Genomic DNA, 13,415 nt, shown 5'->3' on the forward strand with positions numbered 1-13,415 from the left:
CAGCGACAGTTCAGGTGTAGATACTGCGATAAGGAATACTACGGTTGTTAGTTCAGCTGAAGAGGGTTGGACATCGCTAAATAGGCCAGTCACAGATTGGATAGACAAACGTAAGTAACTGTGAAGAAATATTGTGTAACAGGTGCAATACTTCAATTCATCAAAGAAAGAAGGAAGTACAACAATGCTCAGGGAAGTACAGGAATACAGCGACATAAATTGCGTAGGCGTGAAATAAATAAGAAGCGCAGGATAGCCAAGGCGAAACAGCTCAGAAAAAATGTGAAGGAATGAAAAGACAGATTCAGCATACAGAAATGTCAAAACAATCCTCGGTGAAATTAAACGTAATGGTGGTCATATTGGAGAGTTCAATGTTAATCCCATTGTTAAATGTAGAGAAGAGAGCGGACAGGTAGAAAGAGTACATTGAAGGCCTCTATGAGGGGAAGGACTCGTCTGCTGACGTGACACGAGATGAACTTGAAGTCAATATGGAAGGGATGGGGATCCAGTATTAGAATCAGAATTTAAAAGAACTCGGGAAGACTCGACATCAAACAAGGCAGAAGGGATTGATATCATCCCATCGGAATTTCTACAATCACTGAGGAAGTGGCAATCAAAGTACTTGTAAAGTTGGTGTGTAAAATCTATGAGACTCGTGACGTACCATCAGGCTTTTGGAGGAACGTTATCCCTTTTCCGAAGATAGCAAGGGTAGACACAGTTCGCGAACCATCGTACAGTCAGCTCAACAACTCATGCATCCAAGCTGTTGACAAGAATAATACACAGAAGAATGGGAAAAAAATTGTTCAAATGGCTCTGAGCACTATGGTACTTAACATCTATGGTCATCAGTCCCCTAGAACTTAGAACTACTTAAACCTAACTAACCTAAGGACGTCACACAATACCCAGTCATCACGAGAAGAATGGAAAAGAAAACTGACGCTCTGTTAGATTTCGATCAGTTTGGTTTTAAAAAAGGCAAAGGCACCTCAGAGACGGTTCTGACATTGCCCGTGATAATGTAAACAGGACTGAAGAAAAATCAAGACACATTCATAGGATATGTCAACCTAGACTAAGCGTTCTATAATGTAGAATGGTGCAATATGTTCGAAATTCTAAGAAATTGGGAGTACACTGTAGGGACGGATGAGTAATACACATATTCTACAAGAACCAAGAGGTAACAGTGAGATTAGAAAACCAAGAACGAAGTGCTTGGATTAAAAATTATGTAAGAAGAGGATACAGTCTTTCGCCCCTATTTATCAGTCTGTACATCGAAGAAGCAAGGACGAAAATAAAAGAAAACATGTAGGGTCTGATTAAAGTTCCGGAGGAAAGAACATCAATGATAAGATTCGCTGATGAGATTTCATCTCAGAGGAATTGAAGAATTGCAAGATCTGTTGAATGGAGTGAGCCATGTAATGAGTAAAGAACATGAACTGTAAGTAAGCTGGAGAAAGACAAAAGTAATGAGAAGTAGCAAAATGAAAGCAGCGAAAACCGTAACACCAGAATTGGTTACTGCGACGTAGACGAGGTTAAGGAGTTCTGCTACCTTGGAAGCAAAATAATCCACGACACACGAAGAAAGGAGGACAGAAAAAGCATACTAACACAGCAAAGAGGCCATTCCTGGCGTAGTGAAGTCTACTGGTATGAAACATAGGCCTCAATTTGAAGAAAAAAATTCTGAGAATGTACGTTTGGAGCTCTGCACTGTATGGTAGTGAATCGCAGACAGTGGGAAAATCTTAACAGAAGAGAATCGAAGCGTTTGAGATGTGTTGCAAGATAATGTTGAAAATCAGGTGTACTAATAATAAAGTAATAAAGAATGAGCAGATTCTCCTCAGAATCGGCAAAGAAAGGAACATATGGAAAACACTGGGAAGAAGAAGGCACACGACGATACGGCATGTGTTAAGGCACCAGGGAATGATCTCTATGGTGCTAAATGAAGCTGTAGAGAACAAAAATACGTGGCGCGTTTTTTAAGTAAGTACCGTTTTGAAATTAAAAAAAGACGTGCTAAGATATCTCAATAATTTAATTTTCACATGAAAGCCTGTACCTTAATCTACGCACTGACGCCATTACAGTCTGATTCTTCCATGTTTACGTTGTGTACTGAGTGTTTCAGATGCCTCCGATAATCGTGAGTCCCGCTGACTGTGAAGTACGGGCTGTTATAAGATTTCTTCGTGCTAAAGGCCTAAAAGCGATCGATATTCATCGTGAGATCTGTCCAGTTTACGGAGGAAACATTATGAGTGATGGAATAGTAAGAAAGTGTGTGAGAGCATTTAAAGATGGCCGCACAAATGTGCTTGATGAACAACGGAGTGGGCGTCCTTCGATCGTTAATGAAAGTTTGGTGCAGGAAGTGGGCAATAAGGTGAGAGGAAACAGACGCTATACGATTTCCTCCTTGCGGGATGACTTTCCTAATATTTCTTGTAGTGTTTTGTATGGCATTGTGACCGAGCACTTGAATTACCGAAAATTGTGCGCACGTTGGGAACCGAAAATGTTGACGGATGTGCACAAAACCAAATGTTTAGACAGTGCATTGACTTTCCTTGAGCGGTACCACAATGACGGTGATGATTTCTTAAACCAAATTGTTACGGGTGATGAAACATGGGTGGTCTATGTCACACCAGAATCAAAGCAACAGTCCATGGAAGTTGAGCAAGGGCATCGTTTGCTGCAAGACAATGCCCGTCCGCATGTGGCGAATCAGACCAAAGATCTCATCACATATTTTCGATGGGAAACTCTAGACCATCCTCCGTACATCCCCGATCTTGCACCCAGTGACTACCATCTGTTCCTGCACTAGAAGAAACACCTGGGCGGTCAGCGTCTTTAAGACGATGACGAAGTCAAAACAGTGATGATGCAGTGGTTAACAAGGCAGGCGGCAGACTTCTATGAGGAGTGTATTCAAAAACTGGTACAACGTTATGATAAGTGCCTCAATATTGACGGAAATTCTGTAGAAAAGTACATTACGGTACAGGCTTTCATGTAAAAATAAAATTATTGAGATTGCTTACCACGTCTTTTTTTAATTTCAAAACGGTACTTACTTAAAAAAAACACGTCTCGTAGTCGCTTAGCAAACCAGCTGTGACTTCGCATGCGGTTACTCGTACCTTAGGTAACTGGCCAACGCACGGATCTGTTTAGAATAGCTCTATAACGTCGTAGGGTCGAGTTGCACACGTCTCCTTTCATAACCAGCAGCTATCTCGCTGCAGATAATAACCTGTAGCTGTGTTCCTGCAGCAAAACAGTCTATGCATTGGCTAGGATTGCGAATTAATAAAATAAACAGACAAATAAAATAAAAGATATACGAATAATTAATAGAAAGGGTAGTATTCTAACGTCTGTAATTGATATAGAGGACAGAGAACTGATAAATAACATTCATTCAAGAAAGTAAAACTCAAGTCAACGGAATGTGATCCTGCGATGGCCAGCTATGTTACAAATAGTGTGATAACTTAATTAAATGCCGCAAAGTTGCATTGAGAGCGTAATGGGAATGTTTACAGAATCCCGGAGCTAAACAGTCATTCGGGACTCGAAAAAACTAATTGCAAGACACAAATTATTCGTCAGTTCAGAATTCAGAGTTTTTCATAGTTAAAATTCCACAGAAAATTAAAGAATTTAAGTCGCCGTTCACCGCCCAGAGTCTGCCAACCACATGAATAAATAACGCATGTTACCACAGGCAGGTCTGCCTCCTTCAAGAACTCGTTCTGAAGTGTCTGCCATCTTCAAAATCTAATGTAAAAGCTTCTTTAAAAGTTAAAGTCCCGTAGCTGCCGTTCACCGCCCATAATCTATCACCTACACAACCAAACATCGTACTTGGCCACAGCCAGGTCTGTCTTATTCCGGAACTAGACATAAAGTGTCAAACCGCTCCCTTGGATGCACTCCCTCAAAAAGTGTCATCTCCACTTGACTCCTGTACTGTTCCGCCACTGTCTGCTTCTCCACGGGCTGAAGGCTATTCCCACAAAAATACATCGTTCTTATGTTCTACAGACAATATTTTGACTCAACTTGATCACTTTCTTCGCTAAACTAATACGTTAGAACAATATTTAAATAAATATATGCTATAAATATTAGGTCACATTCAGACCATGCACAATAAACATAAAGGTTTGTTCATAATTAAATAAACAATCATTCTTGCACCAGTGCACTCACGTTAAATGACAAAAAAGTGTCATTAAGTATTGCCTAAACCATTATTTATGTCTACTTGATAGAAGCGTCTTTTGGTTACCTTTTTAATGGTGGTTCCCGCTATCACGTGCGATTGACCACTTTTAAACTAGCACGGTTTCTAATACCAACGGTAATGAACATTTTTAAAAAGGCTGTTGGTAAAATATTAGGTTAGTGCATAAGTTCGTAGCGTTTTTTCGTAAGTTTAATAAACAGATATACATAACAGAGACTTCAGTCATCAATAATATTTTTTCCTTCCCTATTTACAACATTTTGCCAACGCTCGGGTTAAGATTTCGATTCCCCGACTGTAGAAATCACGTAACGATGAAGCAAAGACTCGTAGACCCACATTCAGAGTGTATTTTCTTTCGGAAAGGAAGTTTCTTTAAAGTTGTTCGACAGAGAGCAGAAAAGGTGAAAATCTGAGGACGTAAAAACAGGTGAATAAGGTGGGTGCCAGCCGAATTCCTGTAGAGTGTATTTCGTGAGTCTAGCAGAATGTGAATCGACATTATCGTGGAGTAGCATCACTTTGCTCAGTCTTCCTGATTGTTGTTCTTGGACTGCATCTGCAAGACATCTCAGTGGCTGACACCGCCGCTGTTCCATAACATTTTCTTGTGTGGATGCACACAGGTCTTTGTATAGGGAGTTGCTGTTTTGTTTGGGGTTAACCATTCCTTTCTTTTTGTTATATTGACATATAGACAGCATTTCTCGTCACCAGTAATGATACAGGATAAGAGTGGTCGGTGTTATTCACGATCCAGTTCAGAAGAGCAAGCTCAGAGACACATGTGGCCACCCACAGATTTTTGTGATTTTGGCTTAGAGCATGTGGTAAAAATACACCCAGTTTTTGAAACTTCACCATTGCACTCAAATGTCGCACGATGGTGGAATAATCACGTTTGCCAATTCACGAGTATACTGTTGTGGATCATTGTGGATTAATGCATTTCAACAGTCTTTATCAAACCCCGAATGTACTCCTGAAAATGGAGAGTCACTAATGGCAGAACGGTTCTCCTTAAAAAGAGAAACCTTTTCCTTGCTGTGCTCTGTCCAGTGGCACTATCCTCATACACGACACAAACGTTTCTGCCTGCCTCCACTGCTGTCATCCCTACATTGAACTCAAACAGAAGAATATGTTGAAATGATTATGATGATGTTTGGTTTGTGGGGCTCTCAACTGCGCGGACATCAGCACTCGAATATGTTGGAAGCGTTCCGATTTCTCCGCTTGGCACTCCGTTTTCTAGTGTCCGTTTACTAGTGTCCGCAGCTTCACTCTCTATCTCCAAATTACAAAATGACAGTGCCTAAACTCAAATAGCAATAGTGAACTACGGATTAAAAACGACAATCGATAAATACCGGAATACCAACATGCAAAATAAAAACGCCAGAAACTTGTGGACCAACCTAATAGTAGTATATTTCCCAAATAACTACAGAAATATGACAAGACATGAAATATTCATGCTACTTTCAATTGCTGTGTACTTATAGAGGTTACATTTGCGTAATGAGAAAGATCTAAAAGGTTATAAATCGATAAATAAAATGGTTATATATACACAGCTTTCACGGATGATAGCCATAGTGCAATGCTGTCAGCCGAGTTATCATTTATTGAAATCGCATGAAGCGTTTAAGAGCTGTCAATTCTGAGGTTAACGGTGACAATATTTGGTCATTGTAAATGATTTAGTTCAGTAGTTTTTAAGATATTGAAAATGTCATTGTTTCACTGGATGTATCTCATTTTCCTGAAATCACTGATGTATTCAAATCTACTTCATTATGTTACTGTGATTTATTATAGAATTTCTAAGAGTTGTAAGTAGCCATCATTTAAACAACTTGAAATGACGCCATTTCTTGTACATATTATGCACGAAGGCCATGCGGGCAACTGTCGTCCAATTTACCAACTTTGAAGTTTACCCATTCCCGGCTACTTGCTGCCTACCTTTGTATTCGGGCAGACCAGCAATGTTGGCCCCAGCTGGTGCGACGGCAGCATACTGAGGGCCCTGGGACCAGCCGCAAGCGTTCGGCTGTGCAAACAAATTCACCTCACCTCGTACCAGTCTAGGTGGCTGAGTAGCTTACCTACGTACATGCAACGTTACATATTGTGAGCCATTTGGCTGCTAGTGCTAGGATTGATGTGAGCGTCATCGTCTGCAGTGAGGTTGCTCATGACTGGTCGTTTTTGAAGTGATCAGAGGTCTGGTTCAGCCCAGGCCACAGCCACTGACACACAATGACCACAGCTTGACAACTTCTATGCACAGTCATCCAAAGCTGCGTACAGGCTGATCTTCGCTGGGTAACGACATGCAATAAAGCAGTCAAGTAAAAGTCTGTCTACCAATTTTTCTTTTGTCTCAAAGTAGTAACAAACACCCTGTAATGCAGTCTTCAGATAATTATTAAAAGTGAGGTGTAATTGTTTTCTCTTTAATCTGTTAATGATGTTAACTGTTACAAAATACGTTTTAGAAAGGGTATCTGCAATCAGTTTATCTGTGATCCACATCAAGACCAACTCTGTGAAAATAAAATCAGCTGTAATGTGTTCTATTTACATTCCCGCAGCTGGAACACAAAATACTTATATGTGTTCACTGAAATTGCTTGGTAACTGCTGATTTTAAAGTTAATGTATACAATATTAATGTGTAATTGGTTTCTCAAACTGGATAATACAACTAGTCTACCACAACTTAAGTAACCTCCTGAGACAACCTAAGAGTATAATTGATGACTTCATAACTAGTTTTCCCAGCACATGGTTTCTAACAACAATAAGATTCATCCCCACGGCATTCATATCCGGACTTCGACAGTTTCCTTCCACCATCTGTTCAACAGCAGTTTTTTCATTGATCGATGTTTTAATATGTGCCATACCATGCTCTCCGTTTTTTCAGAATTTTCTCTGTTTTATCTTTACCCATTGCAGGATGACTTCATTTCTTACTCGCCGAATCCATCTGATGTTCAACAGTCCCTGGTAACATCACACTTCAGAAACTTCCAGTTTTATTTCTGTCTTCCACCCAATTGACGTTTCACACGGATGTATAGCTGTACTTTCTCATGATGTTTTTGGATATAAAGTTTCAGTTTTTGATGATGGAGGTTTAATTTCAGTCCTTTCGGTTTGTGCATTCTGTTGTGTCTTGCGTCATCGTTTAACATATATTACAATGTAACAAAATCCATCCACCTCTGCCAGAATCTCTTGTGCAAATTTAACATCTATAGTGTTCACATTATAAGGTTATATATGCTAGCCATGAAAAACATACATACATTGCCCTCATGTGACTTCATAACAGTGTAAAAACTGAGATGAAAAATGTCAATAGAAACATGTCAATACACTGATGTATTCCGAATTTCAGTTTTTTTCTATGTCAAAATACGTTTTGTAATTAAAATGTAATAAAATGGTTTGGTCAAAGAGTTTTGCTAAAGAGGCCAAAAGGAAACGAGCTCTGTTTATCTTTTGCTGTAAAACAAAAGGTGTGGCATTTCATTTCTTCTCGCCATTCTGTGGCGTCTTCTGCTGTAGCATAGTAAGCACACGTTTCTATGTACCTCGCCTTTAGATAAAATATAATATTTTTTTCAAATGTGCAAGTGTAACTTAATTACGGAATCAAACCTGATAATACCCCATCATAAAAACCATAAACTTGTATGAATTTCTGTATCTTTTCTTCCAGAGGTCGTAAAGGAAGGATTATCCATTCAATATCGCTAAACAGAACCATCCTCAGATCGAGTTGCCGATCACTTCTTTTCATTCCTTACGTATATTTTTTACATAATAATCATGTTAGGCTGACTGGTCAGTTACCTTCGTTCAGTGGCTTGATGTATCGTCTCTCACGATATTAATACGGCGTAAACTCATAATTACGTGGGCACGTGAGTGACATCCGTTGACAGTTTAATCATTAATTTCATTCATCTATCTTCTTTGCTCAGGTCTGTCGCCCTTGAACGTTTCTCTCGTCTGTCATGGAATTGCATAATAATCAGTATTTCTATTTTCCGTGACGTACTGGAAATAATTTTCGTAATACTAATATTCCAGACCTTTCTCTTGTACACTAAATTCCGGACAGGAACGTTTCAATGTACTGCACACCTATCACCACCTTCATGTTATTGTTTCGTTGATGTACATGTTACAGGAAAGCCAACACATGTTCCGCTTCACTAAGCTTCCAGCTCAGTCCCTATTAACTTTTATCACCACTGTTACGTTGTCACCCACTGCATCACACTTATTATCTGACCATGATAAACGAGTACCACATCAAGTAATTTATTTATGTCTCTTTACTGCTTCTTCAGTACCAGAGGTGATAACGAGTAATGTTGCTTTACGACTTTTATGATTTTGGACACTGGAACTTTACAACTAAAATCCCATTCATCATTTTCTTTTAAGGCAATGTGACGCTCCATAAGGAAGAATATATATACAAAGAAGCATGCTTTGTATTTCGGCAAGATTGCATTTTACAGATAAATCTGCCCGTGTTTATGGAAACATTTGCTTTGTTTAATGTGAAGAATCTGAACGTTTGTTCATCAATTTGGCTCTACATTGTGACAAGCGATAGTTTTGAGTGACCTTCATACATTAAATAATTCTTTTGTGACATGTTGTTGATGGTGTACATATTTCTACAGTTCCTGAGGTTAACGTTATACGCCCACAACAGAGGGTTTGTAGGATTGCAGTGAAGCCAACGAGGACTCACTTTTCTTGGTGACAGAGGCAGAGAAAATGTTACTGCTATTGGATGACGCGTTGTTAATGGCTGTTGAAGTTCCGAAGCACGGCGTAGTAAGAGTAGCCTGCGTTGAGCAGCTGCAACAGAAGGAAAGGCAACAGATGGACTTAGACAAAGTTCGTCACTACCGTTTCAAATTTCCAGATTTTAAATAAATTAGCTCAAAAAGGACAGCATACAAACTCTTTTGAGATCAAGTGTGTAGATGTTAGGGTAATCGATTTATTTTGCCACTATTATAGAGCTTAATCTTCAGGAAAATGTTTGTACTGAATTCTGATTATTGAAGAAGAGATTTATATTTCCGTTCTTTCTGAAGAACAGCGAATAGTTATTGACATACATTGTGGCGAAATAAACAGATGGCGGTAGCATCGCGTACACAAGGTATGTAAGGGCAGTGCATTGGCGATACTGTTATTTGTACTTACGTGACTCGTGTGAAAAGCTTTCCGACGTGACCATGGCCGCATGAAGGGAATTAACAGACTTCGAACGCGGAATGGTAGTCTATACGCATGGGACATTCAGTTTCGGAAATCGTTAGGGAATTCGATATTCTGAGATCCGCAGCGTCAAGAGTGCCCCGAGAATAGCAAATTCCAGGCATTACCTCTCGCCACGGACAGCACACTGGCCGACGGCCTTCACGTAACGACAGAGAGCAGCGACGTTTGTTTAGAGTTGTCAGTGCTAACAGACAAGCAACAATGCGTGAAGTAACCTTAGAAATCAATGTGATAACCACGATGAACGTATCCTTTAAGACAGTACGGCGAAATTTGGTGTTAGTGACATGGCAGCAGACGACTGACGTGAGTGGCTTTGTAACAGCACGACATCGCCTCAGCGCATCTCTTGGGCTCGTGACCGTACAGGTTGGACCTTATACGACTGTAAAACAGGAGCCTGGTCTGATGGATCCCGATTTCAGTTGGTAAGAGGTGATGGTATGGCTCGAGTGTGACGTAGACCTCTTGAAGCCATGGATCCAGTTTGTAAACAAGGCTCTATGCAAGCTGGTGGTGGCCCCATAATAGTGTGGGCTGTGTTAACGTGTAATGGACTGGTTCCTTTGGTCCGACTGAACCGATCATTGACTGCTTCTTGGAGACCATTTGCAGCCAATCATGGCCTTCACGTTATGGATGACAATGCGTCATGGCACCGGAGTTTGCCACGGGTCTTTCTGGACAACTCGGGTGAATGGTTTGGCCACCCAGATCACCCGACATAAATCCCATCGAACAGTTATCTGACACAATCGAGAGGTCAGTTCGTGCACAAAATCCTGCACCAACAACAATTCTGTAATTGTGGACAGCTGTAGAGGCAGTATGAATATTTTCGCATTGGACTTCCAATGACTTGTTGAGTCCATGCCACATCAAGATGCTGCACTACACTGGACAAAAGGAGGTCCGACGAGTTGTTAGTAGGTACCCCATGACATTTGCAACTCAGTGTATTGTTGGGTGAATTTGGACGCAGTTGGAGAAACTTATGCTGGCAGGTCCACGAAATCCACGCCTTTCACTTTCTGAAATCGATGTATCGTAGACTAGTGCGTTATCGTGTTGATGCAAAGAAGGTCTGACTCCACAGTACGAGAGGTCAGTTGTTGTCCATATTCTTTTCACAATACCAGTGTACATTTCACCATCACGGAGAATTAATAGTCCAAGCCGAAACTATAAGAAACGGCTCCTACATCATAAGAGTATTTCCCTCTAATTTGACTGCCGCCACAACACCTTGCGGTCATTATCATGCCTCCCCACCCTATAAAAGTGCAAATCTGACCAATGCAACGGCCGGCCACGGCGGCCGAGCGGTTCTAGGTGCTTCAGTCCGCAACCGCGCGACTGCCACGGTCGCAGGTTCGAATCCTGACTCGGGCATGGATGTGTGTGATGTCCTTAGGTTAGTTAGGTTTAAGTAGTTCTAAGTTCTAGGGGACTGATAACCTCAGATGTTAAGTCCCATAGTGCTCAGAGCCATTTAAACCATTTTGAACCAATGCAACGCATCCTTCATGAAACGGTCTCTTTCCATTGCTCCACAGACTAATTTCAATTATGTTTATACTTGTGAAAAAAGCTATAAGTCAAGTTTTCTGCAACACATATACCACGTGGCCCATGCAAGTCATCCTCTGTAGTTTTATGTCTCACGCAAACGTTAGTACAAGAAGGGCTGCCTCGTCACTGGTGTCCAAAGGAAAGCTCACGTACAAGCGAACCTCCGCCGAACTGTGTCGCCATCTGCGTGCTGCGTTTTCCTTCTGCTCCGATAAAGTCGCGTGGTCGTCTGTCTGTAGTTCAAGTCAGGTCTTACTGTCAAACAGGTAAAAACTGCAGTGTATTCCAGGGAAGACTGTGGTGATCTATTAGGAGACGCTACGCAATGCAGCTGAGACCCAAAGGTTGTATTCACAACGTTTTCCAACGCGACATCTACCTTCTGCGCATGTTTTTAGACATATTAAGATGCGTTTAAGAGCCGACGGAGCTTTCCAGGTACAACGTGTTGTGGCAAGACCAATTCGCGACGCACCCGATGTGGCCTGAAACGTTATTCAGTGTTTTGGAGCACATCTCACGCACGGTAAGCTTAGCTTAAATGAAAATAACGCTTATGTACAATGTAGCGTGAACGAAAGTGTTATCGTAATATTGGATTTAGGTTGTAGTATTACGTAAATGTTAAGAGGTGTCAATGCCAATATCAAGAGGCGCTTACATCAATGCATCCAGTAAGGAGGACATTCATTTATACTATAAATAATGAAATTATCAAGATCGACGCTGAAGCGCCAAAGATACTGGTATAGGCTCGCGTATTCAAATACAGAGATATGTAAACAGGCACAATGCGGCGCTGCGGACGGCAATGCATACATAAGACAACAAGTGTCTGGCGTAGTTGTTAGATCGGTTACTGCTGCTAGAATGGCAGCTTATCAAGATTTAAGTGAGTTTCAACGTAGTGTCAACGTACGAGCGATGGCACACAGCATCTCCGAGGTAGCGACGGAGTGGGAATCTTCCCGTACGACCATTTCAAGAGTGTACCGTGAATATCAAGAATCCAGTAAAAACATCAAATCTCCGACATCGCTGCGGGTGGATAAAGAACCTGCAAAAACGGGACCAATGACGAATGAAGAGGCAGAAATGCAACCCTTCCGTAAATTGCTGCAGATTTCAATGCTGGGCCATCAACAAGTGTCAGCGTGCGAACCATTCAACGAAACATTGTCGATATGGACTTTCGCAGCCGAAGGAGCACTCGTGTACCCTTGTTGATGCACGATACGAAGCTTTCCGCCTCGCCTGGGCCCGTCACCACAGGTATTGGACTGTTGATGACTCGAAACATGATGCGTGGTCGAACGAGTTTCGTTTCAAATTGTATCAAGCGCATGGACGTGTACGGGTATGGAGACAACCTCATGTATCCATAGAACCAGCATGGGAGCAGGGGATTGTTCAGGCTGGTGGACGCTCCGTAATGGTGTGGAAGTGTGCAGTTGGAGTGATATAGGTCCCTGATACGTCTAGGTACAACTCTGACACATGACTCGTACTAAGCATCCACAATCTGGCAAAATTGAGACCCAAGTCTGCCAGGTGCTAAGGGTAGCGTCTTTGATTCATAATCAAAACGTCTTTGGTCCCGGGTTCGATCCCCGCCACTGCCTAAATTTTGATGAATAATCAGCATTGGCGGCCGAAGACTTCCGGCATAAGAGGTCAGCCTCATTCTGCCAACGGCCTTGTCAAAGAGGGCGGAGGAGCGGATAGAGGTTCAGGGCACTCTCTTGTCCTAGGGGTGGGAAATTGCCCCTAAAGGCGGAAGAATCAGCAATGATCAACGACATGAGGATGCAGAAGGCAATGGAAACCACTGCATTAAAGACACGTAACGTGTATCCACAGGACATGTGGCCTGTAATTGAAGAAGTGTCATGATGATCTCTCCATCGGCAAAAGATTCCGGAATAGTCCCCCATTCGGATCTCCGGGAGGGGACTGCCAAGGGGGAGGTTACCATGAGAAAAAGATTGAATAATCAACGAAAGGATAACGTTCTACGAGTCGGGGCGTGGAATGTCAGAAGCTTGAACGTGGTAGGGAAACTAGAAAATCTGAAAAGGGAAATGCAAAGGCTCAATCTAGATATAGTAGGGGTCAGTGAAGTGAAGTGGAAGGAAGACAAGAATTTCTGGTCAGATGAGTATCGGGTAATATCAACAGCAGCGGAAAATGGTATAACAGGTGTAGGATTCGTTATGAATAG

The 13,415-nt window shown here is 41.6% G+C and overlaps 1 protein-coding gene across 1 annotated transcript in view; it reads right to left on the reverse strand.

The window, feature by feature from the left end:
• Window positions 1-9,133: 9,133 nt before the first annotated feature.
• The window catches only part of LOC124613469 (odorant receptor Or2-like), a 68,036-nt gene continuing 63,754 nt past the window's right edge, over window positions 9,134-13,415 (reverse strand). The window contains exon 5 of the mRNA XM_047142176.1: window positions 9,134-9,190. Coding sequence (XP_046998132.1) covers window positions 9,134-9,190 — 57 coding nt within the window. The remainder of the gene's footprint in view (window positions 9,191-13,415) is intronic.

Source organism: Schistocerca americana, chromosome 4, assembly GCF_021461395.2.
Source record: "Schistocerca americana isolate TAMUIC-IGC-003095 chromosome 4, iqSchAmer2.1, whole genome shotgun sequence".
NCBI classification, from domain to species: Eukaryota; Metazoa; Arthropoda; class Insecta; order Orthoptera; family Acrididae; genus Schistocerca; species Schistocerca americana.